We start from the raw sequence: 16,546 nt of genomic DNA on the forward strand, positions 1-16,546 counted from the left end.
TTTCTATCAGGCAAATTGTAGCCATTGTATGATATCAGAAACACAAAATCCTATTATAAAAACTACCATGTGAGCAGTTTGCATTTTCTAGGAGTCATTCATATATTCAACAAACATTTATTAAATGTCTTTAGCCCTGGAGCACTAACAAGATCAGACATGGCTACTGTCCCTAAACAACTCATGTGGCAAGCACTCTGTTAAAACTCCTCATCAATGCTGAGGTGTGTGGAAATCAAAGACAGGTAACTGTCCAGTGGGAAGACAGGAGGGATAGGGATAGAGAAGACTGTCCAGTCAGTTACATGCAGGACTGTGGGATATAGCGAAGATTTTGGAAGAGGAAGAGGAGTTCAATTTTAAGTATATTGTGTCTGAGGTGCTTTTCCATTTGGATGTGTGGGTTTAGAATTGTAGGGGTAGATTCTGTACTGGAGTAAAGACTTGGGGGTCATGTGGTATGATGGTATTTCAAGATCGAGGCCTGGATAAGGTCACCTAAGGGAGAGTGTGGAGAAGAGAAAAGGCTCTTTTGAATCATGCCTTTTTCCCCATCTCCTTAGGTCAATAAGATACTCATCTTTCAAAGTGTCTTTTGGAAGATGAGAAGGTATTAACCAGATATAGAGAGTGAGGAAGGAATTCCAAACAGGTAGATGATATAAGCAAAGATGTGTGTCCAGAGCTCAATATGGCTTAAGCACAGGGTACCTGAGGGCAAGTGATGGAAGATGAGGCAGAAAAATGATCAGAATCATATATGCCATGCTAAAGGATATGAACTTTATTCTGTAGAATATGGGTTACTACTAAAGAAGTTTAAGCAGGTGACTGATGTGATCAGAGTTGAATTTTGGAAAAAATATCACCCTGGCTTGTTGAAGACAAATTGGGGGTGAAAAAAATGGAGACAGAGGCCGAGTGCAGTGACTCACGCCTGTAATCTTAGGAGTTTGGGAGTCCAAGGTGGGGGGATTCTTGAGTCTAGGAGTTTGAGACCAGCGCGGGCAATACAGTGAGATCCCATTCTTTACAAAAAATTTAAAAATTATCTGGACGTGGTGTTGCATGCCTGTAGTCTTAGCTACTCGAGAGACTGAGCGAAGAGAATCACTTGAGCCCAGGATTTTGAAGTTGTAATGAGCCGTGATCGTGCCACTGCACCCCAGCCTGGGTAATAGAGCAAGACCCTGTCTCAGAAAAAAAAAAAAAGATGAAGACAGAGAAACCAGTTAGGTAGTATCAGCGATGCAATAGTCCAATTATGAGTGACTTAGCAAGGGTTTTTGTGGTGACCAAGGAGATATACCATTTTCCAAAGGGAAGAAAATTTTATTCACAACTACAACTTTGGAGTGGCTCCTATTAAATAAAAGGTGTATCTGCTGGTCATATTGACCCATTTGGGTGTTCAGCGGTAGAGCTAGAGCTGCCTTTGGGAGGAGGGTGGAGAGAGCTGAACTTGCAGTACATAAAAGAGTGAAAGAATTTGGGATTCTCAAGAGTAATCTAGGACAGTGGTAATGAAGCAGGATCATGAGAAGAGGAAAGAAGGGATAAACCAACAAGAAAACAAAATAGCCATGGGAATAACTTTCTGGTGGTGAGTTAGCCAAAGGATTTTTCATCATAGAGCATCTAATACTCAATCTGAAGTTGTTTGTGTTGCTATAATCTCAACCTCATCTTCATTTCCCAAAATTTCATGCCATATTGAGTCTGTGGACGTTAAGCATGAGGACTGATGTGGTCAATGTAGTTTGGAATAGTGGCATTAATCGTAAGTTTGCAAGATGCATACTTAGAGTATGAAACCAAAGAGGACCATGAGCATACAAGCCTTCAGCCCCCACCCCTCCATCCAGGAATTCTCAGAAATCTTGCATAAGACTTTGAGCTGTCATGGAGGGAATTAAGTTTTCAGTTGACTTTATTTGGATCTTAGATATAAGTTTATATACCTTTATATGAGAAATGTTTTTTCTCATGTCAAGTAAAATGACATACTAGAAGATGTGCCTTTTTTATCCTGAGACTTTGGGGAACCTCTGAGTCTCCACCAGAGAAGTGTGCTCACTTTTTGAAGGACTACACTACACTCTTCGTCTTGGTGAGTTGTGCCACACCACTCCTACAATCTGATTTCCACCTCCACTGTCCCATGAACTTGCTGTCACCAAGGTCAATGTTCTGGTAAACACTTTCTAACTCTAGGACTCACTGAGGCATTTTATGCTGTTGAACGTGCTTTCCGTAGTGCAGCTCTCTGCTTTACAACATATCTGACTTCTCTCTGCCCTCTCTGATCATACTCAGCCTCTGTCATTCTCCACACTCTTCCTGAGTGACCTTATCCAAACCCCTACCCTTAAATACTATTCATAACACATGACCCACACATCCTTACTTCCAGCACAAATCCCACCCCCAAGATTCTAGACCCACACATTCAAATGGACAGGCACCTCAGACACCATGTGTTTTAAATTAAACTCATCTTTCCCCTTCCCAAACCTGCTTCTGCTATATTTCCTACCCCGTTTTATGGCATTCTGGACCACCCAGATGGCCCAGCTAGGAATACAAATGTCATGCTAGTCTCCTCTCTTTTGTTGCCCAGTGCCCCCAACCCGCCCCCTACAGCTAACTAGTAACCAATTCTGGGGAGTTTATGCTTTCCTAGTCTCTGTTCTATCTGTTCCAGCCTCTTTACACCTACACAGAGTTCATCGTTCAATCTGCATCACTTCATTCTTAGATCATTACAGCGGTCTCCTAACTGGTCTTTCCACCACCAGCCTAGGCCTCACTGAATCCATTCTTCTGTTGGTTACAGAGATCATATTTTTAAAACCTATATAAATATCATGTCACTTCTCCTCTTGAGCTCCTTTGATGCTCCTCTTGGCTTTTCATAATTAAGTCCACATTCCCTAGCTTACACTAAGTTGCTCAGGACAGACTCCTGTGACACTCAGCCCATATCAGCCTTCTTATTCAGATAAAATTGTACTGGCTTTTAAAAATGAATCTTACAAATACATGCTCTGTGGTTCAGATTGTCATATAATTTGTCTGACAAACTTGGTAAACATGACAATTTCTTTGGAACCTAATTTCCAGTTTTGGTGTACCACAATGATGCCACACAACTCTAGTCTATCTGGGAGATGGCTTTTTAGCTGTGGTTTGTCAGCCAATCATTTCTTCTAAGGGCTTTTGGAAAAGTTAAAAGTTACAATAGCTAAATAGTAAGGGAAGAGCTGGGACAAACAAAGTGTGTAACACCAGAGACAGGACTAATCAAAATAATCTAAATATCCAACAGTTCTTGAAATTGCTTAAATAAAATAGGATTTTAACGGTATGTAAACTATCTTCTTTTTGAAGAAAAAAAATGTTATGTATGTGTTCAAATATGTATTGAGAAGAATTTTTAAAGATGCACTAGACCAGGTACAAGTGACTCATGCCTGTAACCCCAGCACTTTGGGAGGCCAAGGCAGGCAGATCACTCAAGGCCAGGACTTCCAGATCAGCCTGGCCAACACGAAGAAACCCCGTCTCTACTAAAAATATTTTTAAAATTAGTCATGGTGGTGCATGCCTGTAATCCCAGCTACTTGAGAGCCTGAGGCATGAGAATCACTTGAACCTAGAAGGCCTAGGTTGCAGTGAGCCGAGATCGTGCCACTGCACTCCAGCCTGGGTAACAGAGCGAGTCTCAGAAAAATTAAAAAACTAAATAAAAGATATGCATTAAAGAGTTGTCAGTAATTCTTCTGTGTGGAGAGGATAATGGGGTTCTTTATGTTCTTTTGTTTATATGTATGTTCTGATTCTTCTTAATGATCACACATTATTTTAGTTCTAAAAAGAAAAGGACATACAGAATCTACACAATCTAAAATGTTAACTTTTTACCAAATTGTTTTTTACAGAATGACATAAAATCCTATGGTTTCCAACCATTTTTTATACTAGCCTTTTTCCTCAAATTGAAATGTCTTTCCCAATCCCCACACCCACGAAACTTTTTTTTCCTAGCCTGGTCACTTTATTGTTTAAACATTCTGATAGAGTCGGCTGGGAGTGGTGGCTCATGCCTGTACTCCCAGCACTTTGGGAGGCCAAGGTGGGCAGATCACAAGGTCAGGAGATCGAGACCATCCTGGCTAACACGGTGAAACCCCGTCTCTACCGGAAAAAAAAAAAAATTGACCAGGCGTGGTGGTGGGCGCCTGTAGTCCCAGCTACTCGGGAGGCTGAGGCAGGAAAATGGCGTGAATCCAGGAGGTGGAGCTTGCAGTGAGCCCAGATCACGCCACTGCACTCCAGCCCGGGCAACAGAGCAAGACTCTGTCTCAAAAAAAAAAAAAAAAAATTTGGATAGTGTCACATTCTCTGTGAAGCTTTCCTTGATCCAGAGTCTGCTGTAGATCAGGGATCTATGATAAAACGTGGTTCACAGGCTGAAGTCATCCAACAGTTATTTTTGTACAGCCTGTGAACTAAAAAAATTTTTACTCTTCTGGAAAGGTTGGTTTCCTTAAAATTCCCACTACTCTGAGGTAGAAGACACTTTCTAATTCAGCTTGGTCTCCCCAATCTGGAGGAGAGTGCCCTGTCCATAGGAGCCACTTGATAAATAAATGCAGAATGCATGAAGGAGCAGTGTAAGCTTCCTCCTCACACTAGAATGTAAGTTACATGAGGACAGGGGTTCTATTGCCTTTGCTCACTGTTTACCTCCAGTGTTTGGAAGAGTATCTGGAACACAGCAGGCACTCAGAAAATATTTGTGATTGTTAAGTGCACCGATATTGTTGCCATATTTCTGAGTTTTGTAAGTTTTAGATCAATTTGTAGTCTTTTATATCATACATTTGGCAATTTATGGAAATGAAAGTCCACCTTAAGAGCTTCAGAAAACAAGGAAGAGGCAGCTTTAACTGTGTCGAGAAAGGAAGTAGTTATGAGATCTTTTCAAGAGCGTATTGATTTCCCCGTCTTTAGGGCGTCTGCATAGGGACACTGCAGCCTGTAATTACCTCTTCCTTTCACCCAGTGGTAGCAATAGTCTCAGGGCAGGTGTTAAATCAAGATCCTGCTGACACCGAGTTATTAAATACCTGTGGCAGCAGGGCTCATGAAGTAGAGGGACTCAGCATCCTGGCCCTGTTTCAAATCAGGATGAGCTGTACTGAGCTGTACTTTCAGAGATTAACATGCGCACATTAATCACAGCCTAAACACTTCATCTGCTCTTGGACAGTCTTTCTCCCAGTGAGTTGAAAGCTCTTTATAGAGGATGAACTAATTAGTTTTCATATCAGCTCTATGAGTTTCCAGGGAGGATGGACCAGGATCCCCGTTCTGTGCTGAATAATGATCATCATAATACTTTGCATGTTTACAGTACTGGATTCTGAACACATTGTAGAAATGCTTTTTTCATCATGAAAAATGTGCCCGCTTAGAATCTGACCATATTATACTTGTCTTATTATGTGCTTTATAACATTGTTTCTTAGATTGATGTGAGAGCCTGTATCTTCATTTAAACTTTGTGAAGTCCCTAGTAAGTACATGTTGGTCTCTCTTAAGGCACAGGAAGCCACAGTAAGGCAGCTTGTTAAAATGCAAAGGAGAAAATGTATCTCCTCATCACTTGCTTCTGGTGAGAAGGCTTGACCAGTCTCCCCAGCCCAACCAGCTCCTGGTAATACTCGTACTAGCCTTTTCCTCTTTATTCAGGAGGGCTGCCACACCCCGCTTCTGGGATCTCCGCATGGCTTAATCAATGACCCAGTTTATCAGCAAACTTTTGCTCCTCTGCCTCATCAGACTGGAGGTGGAAGCTGTTCACCTCTCACAACCCTTTGACTTAGAAGAGCCCTGTCTTCACGCACACACAAGGGTCAGAGGAAGGGAACACCTGCCTTGGCTTTCTGTTCTAAATTCACACACCTGCACACATACATGCCTTTTAAAAACCTATATTTTACCTTTTATTTCCTTGAACAACAAGAATGAATGTAATTTTGAACACAAGGTGAAAATAGTGACGTCTCTACCAAGGGAAATGAAGATCTCCACTGTTCTAAGAACGGTAAACCTTGGGAGGTTGAGTCTGGATGGAAGAAGAGAGGTACAGTGACACAAAAGGAGCATGAGCTTCACAGTCAGAGACACCAGGCTTACCCTCTCTGTACCTCAGTTTACTCATCTATAAAATTGCAATAGAACCTTTTAATGTTGTTGTGAAAACATGAGACAACTTAGTTCAGAAAATATAAGTCACCTTCCCTCCCTCACATGGAATCAGGGCACCAACTAGCTCATGGGCCACTGGGATCCTTTTTAAGTCATGATGTCAGTTGTTATTCTGTAAGAGAATGGCTGAACAGCAGAAACAGACTCAAAGAGCCAGGCTGAAGGACTATGGGAGAGATTTTCTAGTGAAACACAATCCTCTTGACTGGAGATAATCCAAAGCTCTGTATCTGAAGCAAACAATTATTTACTGGGTGACCCAGAGAGTTTGCCAAGACCACTGTTATAATCTGTAGGACACAAAGGATACATCACTAATCATAGTTAATACAAAGGACTTTAGAGGGACTTATAACTTTCATAAATTAGAGTGGAGCACTAGAGTGAAGTGAAGGTAATTCAGTATGTCTTTCTCTTATTTGAATTCAGACACTTCTTGAGTGACAGGGGTAGAAGGATAGCTGGAAAAATTGCATGTGCCCCATGTCCCCATGTCTATTTTGTGAATGTTGGCATCGTTGTGATTTGTGTAGAGACCCACTAGACTAAGGCTTATCCAAGGAGAGTTCAAAGAGCTACTTGAATCATCCTTAGCATCAGCCAAAATGTAGCTTTGAATTTAGGGGTCTTATCTTCCAGTATTCCTCTAGCACTTATTTCCTTCCTACCATGAAACTTCTTTTCAATTTTATTCCTTCAACAGATCATTCATTTTTATAACAAATGATTGAATCGACATCTGGGTATCTATGGGACTTGTGGAAATATGGAAGCATCAGCTCCATCCTGGGTCTAGCATCCATGAATCTAAGATGGTAATGACCACAGTGGGGATCTTTTCACAACTTTTTATCTCACTTTGAAGAAAGTTCTTACTGGGCATGCTGGCTCACACCTATAATCCCCGTGCTTTGAGAGCCCCGGGTACGAGGATCTCTTGAGCCCAGGAGTTGGAAACTAGTCTAGGCAACACAGTGAGACCCCGTCTCTACAAAAAAATCAAATTGTTAGCCAGGTGTGGTGGTGCATGCCTGTAGTCCTAGGGACTCCAGAGGCTGAGGCAGAAGGATCAGTGGAGCCTAGGAGTTTGAGGCTGCAATGAGGTATGATTGCGCCACTGCACTCCAGCCTGGGTAACAGAGCCAGACTCTGTCTCAAAAAAATAAAAAATAAAAAAAATTCTTGCTTGCAGTCCTTTAGAAAGAGATCTGATCAGATTTTCTTGAACAAGAGGAAACAAAGAAAGGCAAATGCTTAGGACCCAGACCCTTTTTGGGCGAGAATGTAATATTTTTTAATATCCAGTAATGTTACATACACACCTGACAGATGTATCAACTCACAGAAAAATATTAGTTTGGCTTTTTTAAAAAAGGGAAAAAACTTCAATACACATGTATCGAGATTACAAAAATCTGACAGATGTATCAAGTCACAGAAAAATATTAGTTTGGCTTAAAAAAAAAGGGAAAAAACTTCAATCCACATTTATTGAGATTACAAAAATAACAGCACATTTCATGAACTCATTAAAGTCGGAGTTACCAACACATCCAGAGATAGGAAGAGCATCTTTAAATTAATTGCTTCTTGCCAATACAAATCTCACAACATAAAAAATAAATTTATTTTCATATTTACAGAAGAAACATGCTGATTGTTTCTTAAGATTCTCTTCGGAATTAATGGGCGAGATTATTGTTAAAGTCAGGCATCATTTTGAATTGAAGAAGTTATTTTAGAAACATCTCACAATGCATTTTGTGTAATACCACTGAACAGTTCTGCATCCTCTTCTAGAGATCGTGTTTTTATCGCAGGGCTTCTGGAACTTCCACCTACAAAAATAGCGGATTTTCTCTCAATGAAACAACACACGTGATAAGGGAAAAATATCCGTAGGATATGTCTCTAGCAGTACCCTCTGAGAAGAACTCAAGCATAGGTTGATTATTGCTGCATGGTAATAATTGTTATTACCATGTTATACATTTTATGTTATAAATTAGGTATCAAATCAATCACAACTCTGTGGTAAAATTTTTGACAAGTGGTGAATCCTTTTGGAATTTAGATTATATTCCCTGGTTTTCTTCTTAAGGGAATTGGGACATGTATGTCCAGGAGTGTCTTAAAATGGTCCTGGCCCTTATATGACTGAGAGGCTGGGAAAGTGGCCCAGACGTTCCTCTCAAATGGAAATGTGCTCACTTTTGTGCCCACTCCTAACGTGTCAGACTTGGCGTGTTTGCTCTCGCATACTAAAATATTGAAAGTACTGATAAGTATTGTGAGAGGTGACTTTGGTACCACCGTGCAACGGAGGACAACTCATTTACTGTATCTGTGCCCCTGTGTCTGTTCTCTGGTTACTTACCCGCTTTAGCTGTTTTATGCTGCTTCCCCGAATTGCTTCCATGAGATTCTCATGAGCTGATCTCTGCGGGGTAGAAGGTCGGGAACTGTCTTCCATTTTCTTCTCTTGCACTGACCTCAGAGAATTTTTTATTTCCTTTAGGACATTGTTTGGCTGTTTCTTGACCTTTTTCCCTTTTTTCTTTTTCTGTCCATTTTGTAATGCCCGTTGGGCACTCTCCTGTTGTTTGATGACTTCTGCAATGTTTCTGGTAATGAGCTTTTTCTCTGGGAGTGGAGGAGGGGGAGGAGGAGGAGGTGGTGGCAGCCTTTGGGAAGAAGGAGGGGGAGGGGGAGGAGGAGGAGGGGGAGGAGGAGGAGGTGTGGCCACAGGAGACAGAGGACGGCTCCTCACAGTCCGGACTTTTTTGGAGAGTTTTGGGGATGACCAGGGTGAGTGCCTGGGAGACACATAAGGTGAAGAGCTAGGTGTTCCTCTTTGCCAGACTTTGGTCCTAAGATTGGGTCCTCCATCATATCCCTCCTGCTGTTTTTGCTCCTGCAAACGTTTTTGCCTCTGTTTATCCATATTTCTTGTCAAAATGCTCGTCATGCTCATTCTTGGTCCTGGGAGCTCAAAATGGTATCCCAGCCTCAGCAGCGTCGTGTTCTCCTTCAGCAGCTTGACAATCTCCATTTCCACCTGGCTGCCCATGATGTGCCTCTGGTTGTGGAAACGCAGCTCCGTGAGCACCGTGTTGTGCTGCAGAGCTCTCATGATGGCCAGGATCCCCTTTCCCGTTATGAAGTTGGAATCAACGTTTATATTGGTGATGTGCTCATTGACTTTGAGCATCTCCGCAATGGCCATGGCCGCACTGTCGTCGGCATGCGTGTTGGCCAGACTGAACGTCTTCACCACAGTGTTGTCCTTGAGGGCTTCAGCAAAGCGGGTAAGGGTCTGTGTTGTGATGTTCTCAATGTTGTTCAGATTGACTTCTGTGGTGTCAGGGTCATTGCTTTTAATCTTGTCCAAAGCGTCCTCAATCACTGTAGGATTTCCACAAGGGTGAATGGCAGCTGGGGACTCTGTGTTTCTTCCATTGCTGTCGTTGGTCAAATTTATGTTCTCTATTTGACTTTTAAATATCTTTGGCTTAGAGTTATCAGAATTGACACTATCATAATTTACAGTTCCATTAATCCCTTTTGCAGTTTCAATTGTTCTTTCCTCTTCATCGCTGTCTTCTTCCTCCTCTTCCTCCTGGGACTCCTCCTCCTCCTCTGTGTACACTTCCTCAGAAACCTCACTGTTACTTTCAGTAAAGATAAGCTCTTCCTCACTTTCCTCTTTGTCTTCTGCAACCTAAAGAGTATGATATCATCGTTAAGCTTCTTAAAAATGATATCATTTTTAAGTATATTTTTTAACTTGCAAAAGTAGCACATGGCAAGTGACATAAGTTTATAAGGAAAAAAGTTAACAGTCCTCTGCTTCTGATCTGTCTAGTTCTCATGACCAAGGCTGACATTTTATTGCAATAAAGAGCAATAGCTTTTTCTACAAACATTTCTCTTGTTTTCTGCAGAATATCCAGAATTCAACTTATTGAATAAAATTATATAATCATTTTGCCAATCTCAACAAATAAATCAGAACTTCAGCTTTGGAAAACCTTGATAAATTTGTCCACCTCCTGAGGACCGACTCTTACTGGTTAACTCTCCATTTACTTACAATGTAGCAAATTCAGCCCTCCCATCTGGAATCACTCTGTCTTATTTCTCCATCTCAAGCAATCAAATGACAACAAAAATATACAATATGTTAATGAGTTCCCCTTTTTAATGCTCAAAAATTCCCAAATTTGCCATCCATAGCAGATGTGAGAGAAGCCAACCACTCTCTGTCAGGCCTTGCCTCAGTGTAGACAGAAGCAGAGCTGTCATTTGCTCCTCCAGCATTTATCTGCCTCTGCGGTAGAGCCGGCACAGGGATTCAGAGACTCTCTGAATCACCTGAGAGCTGCCTCTGTAGCTGTCCCTTATCTGGGCAAGGGAAGTCTAAAGGCAGGGCTGCTGCTCAGGACAGCAGGAGGTCAAAATCCAGTTCGATGTACCTTGAAACCTCCATCTAGTCCAGGGTTAAATGAGACAGACTACAGAAGAACAGGTGGGAAAGATAATCACCCTTGGCACCCACTAGATTCTAACCAGTAAAGTGGATGGAACAGCAGAGAACAGTAGAAAATCTTGAAGTAAGCCATTGCCCCAGCCTGATGGTCTTAAATTATTTAGCATGTATCAATTATGAAAGGCTTTCAGGCAAACACGATTTCATTCTATCTTTGTCTTTCCTGTTTACAAGACTTGCTGTACAAAGAAGCCCAAGTGACCCCTTGTTTCTCTTTTTCTTGCTATCTTTTCTGATTTTTACAAAAATAAAGGTCTAGAAATTGCTGACAGAGTCTGATTTTTTTCTCCTGCTGTCTCTTTAGTCCTTTCTCTTTATCGTTTCTGCAGCCCTGGGACCCTGCCCTGTGCTCCAAGCCCTGATTCTTCTCTCTATATTGGCAACTTTTTTCTGACCCCAAGGGTGCCCGCTGTCTGAGGCATGTGGATCTAGCTTTGGAAAACACCGCACTTATCTCCAGGCTTGTTTGCCCAGTTGCTGTCACAAAATAGCCTCCAGTTATCCACTCTTTGGAGTGGCAGGCACCAAGCGATAGCCTGGGGAAGGGGTCAGCCACTCCTGGGATGACTTGTCCAGTCTTAATTTACTCCCTTTTACTCCCTTCTTCAGGAGCAGGGAGGGAGAGAGACGGATACTCTGTGTGTCTGCGTGTGTGTGTGTGTGTGTGTGTGTGTGTGTGTGAGAGAGAGAGAGAGAGAGAAAGGTTTGGTGGCAGCTGGCTGCAAGTCACAATGCAACAACATAAGAAAAAGAGTGTGGCTCTGGCCAAGTCTGCGGGCATATGCGAGGGGAGAGAGGAAGCCTTCCCTGTCCAGCAGTGAAACAAATTGATTAACCCGAGAAGGAAAGAATTGTGGGCTAACTTCTCCTCATCCCCATTCCACTCCAAATTCCTTATAATTCTAGTCCCTGTAAAGCTGTGTGTGTTCATGTGTTTGTATGTATTTTTAGCTGTTTTAGTATTTGGAGGAAAGGCGCCTGTCTCAAAATCCAAGGTATACAGCCTTGTATGACACCATTACATTTTATTCCCTTTGGTTTTTTAAAGACCCTCTGGCTCTATCTGCAAGATCTGTTTTCCCCTCGTAATGTACCTGGACAGGTAATACCTGAAACTGTGAGTTGTCATATAGCATCTACATGATAGCTCTCCCAGAAAGCCTTCTTTGACATCCCCTCCAATTATCCCTCCAATGCATTCCCGTAGCACTGTACTCGGCCCCAATAAAGTACCTGTCACTCTTTATTTTGGTCACTTGTTTTCCCCAGCAGACGGTTAGCTGTTGAGAGCAGCGGACCATGTCTGCTTTGCTCACCTAGCACAGTGCTTAGCATGTAGTAGGAGCTCAATAATTATTTGTTTACCGAATGGCTCTAAGTTGACATTGGTTAACCACAGCTGAGAGTTAGGACTAGACACAGGAGAAAGGTGACAAGCCCTCCCAGTTTGCCTGAGTGCGAAGGCTTCCCCAGGATTTTAGTCATGAAATCTAGACAGTCCCGGACAATCTGAGATGATTAGTCACCCTAGGTGGGGGACGTCTGCAGAAAGAAGAACAGAAGGGGAAAAGGTGTCTACAGAGGCGAGGTGAAAGGATGCAAAAAACAGACTTTGCTCACTTTATAAAATATTCTGTCCCTAGGGGCCTGTTTTATGACAGATTTCCTATATGCCACTGCTTTGGCATTAACCCTGATTATTTGAAGAATGGAGGTGGGAAGGAGGGTGTAGAATGAGGAGGTGGGAGATGAGATGTCAAGGGACTGGACAAGGAGAAGGGGAATGTTAGCAAACTTAGAAAACAAATCAGGTAATAAGAAGAGTGGCCATTTCTCCTGATTGCCTCCCTATTATGTATGTACATATCACATTCAAAGTATGTGTTAATTGACTGTTTATGTTATTGGTAAGGCTTCTGGTATACAGTAGGCTATTAGTAGTTAAGGTTTGGGGGAGTCAAAAGTTATACATGAATTTTGGATGCTGCAGGGGCAGGAGTTGGTGGGCCTGACCCCCATGTTGTTCAGGAGGTAACTGTAGTTGAGCGGTTCTTAAGTTTTACTGTGTGTCATAATCACCTGTGAGAGCACCAATTGTTGGGCCCCATCCCCAGAGTGTCTCATTCATCAGATTGAGGGGAGCTCTATAATTTGCAGTTCTAAGAAGATCCCGGGTAATGCTGATGCTGCTGACTGGGCACCCACAATTTTGAAATGTTCTTTAATTTTCAGGTCTATGTAATTAACAGTTCTGTTAACTTCTAATGAATTTCTTAACCTCGCCTTGTCTCAGTTCTCCAGTGCAGAAAGTTAAGAATGAAGTGAGATAATGGGAGAAACTCATTGGCACCTGTGCTGAGATTGAACCACTGTCAATAGGGGAGCTAGACCATTGGGATTCTAGGGTCCCTGGGAGCTCCAGTGTGGCGTAAGTTTGTGTAAGCCCAGGTGGGCAGAAAGTCTGCAATTCAACAGGTGTTGCGTCTGCTTTTTGTAAGCCTTTACAGAGCCAGCCGCCTGATAATCAGTCAAGACCCTCTGCTCCTTCTCAGGGTCCCTACTTTACGGCTTTTCACTTACGCATCTACCTTGTTCCCCCAGCCACCCCACAGTTGCATGGAGAGTCTTCCTGTTGTGGGAATGGGATTTGCACCCTCCATCAGCAAGCTCCTGCTCATCACGCTTTGCAACTACAGAGAGCTGGCCAGCAGGGAAAGTACTGGGAGAAAAGTTAACTAGCCTAGAAAGGAACTGAAGTCCATCAACACAGCAGCCTCTCTAATTGAGCTAACAAGCCATTAGCAGGGATCAGCAAAACCTTTGGCAGGATCAGGTGGGTTCATCCAGCTGACGACAAGTTTTGCCCTTTGCTTCCACCACTGTCACACATTGTGACATTAAAAAGTCTTTGTTGGATTATTGATACACTGGTTGTATAGCCTGGATATTCTGAGACAGTTTTATTCTTTTTTTTTTTTTTTAAATGAGACAAGGTTTCGGTTTGTGGCTCAGACTGAGTGCAGTGGCACAGCCGTAGCTCACTGCAGCCTCAACTTCCCATGCTGAAGCCATCCTCCCACCTCAGCCTCCTGAGCAGCTGGGACTACCACTTGCTAATGTTCCACCACACCCAGCTAATTTTTTTGTTTGTTTGTTTGTTTTAGAGATGAGATCTCACTATTTGCCAGAGCTGGTCTTGAACTCCTGGGCTCAAGTGATTCTCCTGCCTCAGCCTCCCAAAAAAGTGTTGGGATTACAAGTGTGAGCCACCATACCCGGCCAGTTTTATTAGAGAGTTTTAAATAATTGTGATAATAATGTCGTTATTATTTTGACACTCATTATCACATCAAAGAAAAAAAAATCCCTCTTAAAACAATGGTTGTGGAGGAATTGACCTGCCCAAGTACTGACTTGTATGTGTCCTTCCTTCTAACACACCCCTTCTAGCTGCTCAATACCATGGCCTTGGCAGACCCTGGCCGGATCCCAGTGGCCTTTCCTGCAATGATTGACATGGACAAAACTCACACATATCTTGCTGCAATTGTGGCCCACATAACCCTATCATCAAGATCATCTAACAGCCCTAGATTAGTGCTGTGGAAGTCTTGCCATTGGCTTTAGGCCATCTTGACTTTAGATGATTCTAACAGAGTGCAAGGGTTTTAAACTGTTTCTCCTGACCTCTGTTCTTCCATAATTCCGGAAGAATTTTTTTTTGTTATATGGACACTTTATTATCATTACTATTTTCCCAGAGAATAGTAGTCTTTTGGACTTCCTGCTGGTAATGACTCATTTGGCAAATTCAAAGTAACCATTTACTGGGCAATACACAAGAGATTCATAGACCTGAGCTCTGATATAAGCACATTTACTAATCTCAGGATCACCATCGTAAAGGAGACAGAAATCTTAGAGATCATCTATACAGCTGTGCTGCCCCTGAGTCCTCAGATGGGTTTCAGGTTGTGTTATCATTTTGAAATTCTATGCAAAAGTTGGTGTATTTTGCACAAACCCAGGGCTATTTTAAGACGGTTCATAACTTATCAAAATTTCAAAGGGGTTCTTGATTCACAAAAGAAACACTGGTTCTAACTCCCTCGATATCCAGAGGGAAAGCGAACCCTGAAGTGACTGTTCAAGGTCTAACAACATGGGAACAGAGCAGGGACTCTTAACAAGGCCCCGTGACTCTCAGTGTCATGTACTTCCCACCACCCCACACTTCTTGGTGTTGGAACGGAACTATTTCACCATAGCTACTATCACAGTCAAAGCAACCAGTGTTCCCACTTTTGTCTTTATAGGAGAGAATAAATGTACTTAACTGAAAAAAAAAATGTATACATGTTATACGTACACATATATCTTAGGAACATTACCAACTTATAGCTCCAACAAGACATGTTTGGCAAAATATTGAATCCCATACACTGGTTGAGAATTATTTTCCGCTTGAGCTTTCTGTTTGTAATCAAAGAGCCCCAATTAAGAATTTTACATATTATGATCCATTGGGTGACCATAGCATTTACATGATTATTTCAGCCTGAGAAATGATTTAATAGCAAGTATAAATGGGTTATAGAAAAATTCAAGTGGTTAGAATTGAGAAGTTAGGGAAAACAAGTGTCTAGGTTTGGGATGGGGTGATGGGGAGGTGGGGTTAGCCAATGAAAAGTCCCGAGAGCCTACCTTTCCACATTCCCCCAGTCTCTCCTTCTCCAAGAGTTTTTGGGACTCCTTTTCCCAATAGGCCATCAGTGCCTCTCTGCTGAATGTCCCTGTGGGGGTTTTCTCAGTCAGGCTCTTCTGCCTTAGCCCCACGGGAAGGTTGCGGTCAGGTTCAATGTCTTCCAACTCTCTCTCTAGCTCCTTCAGCTCCTCAGCTGACAGGGAGGCGAGGAGTTCATCCTCGTCGATGGATTCATATTTACTGAGTCCTCTTCGGTAGCCAAAGGTAGACATGGTCCCTGCTTTGTCAGACCCAGAAGGAGCTTGAAGGACCAGGCATTCAAGGCAGCCAGAAGCAGGCAGGGAGGCAAGTGGCAGACTGGTCAACAACTGGTGCTAGGAGTGGCTGCGGGAGCCTTTTAAGAGTGGTGATACAGGGCTGTGACAATGCAGAGAGGGGTGAAAGCATGGGCTGTTTTAAGCATCAGACGTCAGCTAGACATTTGAACACAAAGAATGTCACATCGGTGGTGGATGGAGGTCTCAGAACCAGCGGGGATTATTAACATACTGGCCAGGGCCATATTTAGCTGAGCCTGATAGCTCATGAGGACAGGCAGAGAGCGTTTCAGATAAGGAGTAACATAGTTCTTCTCACTTTGTATTCAAACAACAGGGGAATAAAATTTATTTTGAAAATGACTTGCCGCCACCACCATGGCCATGAAAAGATTTTTTCATTGTAATCTTCGGGTTGAGAAATGTCTCCACAGTACTGCATGGGTAGTTATTCTGGTTCTTCTATAAACATACTGTGGGTGCTACTGATGGGGACAGAAGGTCATAATAATATATTTCATAATTTTATTGTACTTTGCGGTTTACAAAGCACTTTAATCAGTTTTTCTAATCATAAATCCTGTGAGATGAATAACATGATTCTCATTTATAGATGTTGGCAACTGAGGCATGGAGAGATTAAGTGTAACGTCAGAAGTCAGAGAGCTGAAAGTACAGAGAGGTGTCTCTCTCCACTGA

General features: G+C 42.5%; 1 protein-coding gene across 1 annotated transcript; it reads right to left on the reverse strand.

Annotated features, from left to right (window-relative positions):
• Positions 1-7,545: 7,545 nt before the first annotated feature.
• LMOD2 (leiomodin 2) lies at positions 7,546-15,954 on the reverse strand. The gene is made up of 3 exons (XM_003896527.3): positions 15,530-15,954; positions 8,654-9,997; positions 7,546-8,114 (listed from the first exon to the last, which is right to left on the reverse strand). The coding sequence occupies exons 1-3, from the start codon at positions 15,800-15,802 to the stop codon at positions 8,088-8,090; spliced, it is 1,644 nt and encodes a 547-aa protein (XP_003896576.2). The 5' UTR covers positions 15,803-15,954; the 3' UTR covers positions 7,546-8,087.
• Between the last annotated feature and the right edge of the window lie 592 nt (positions 15,955-16,546).

This window comes from Papio anubis, chromosome 4 (assembly GCF_008728515.1).
Source record: "Papio anubis isolate 15944 chromosome 4, Panubis1.0, whole genome shotgun sequence".
Classification (NCBI taxonomy): Eukaryota; Metazoa; Chordata; class Mammalia; order Primates; family Cercopithecidae; genus Papio; species Papio anubis.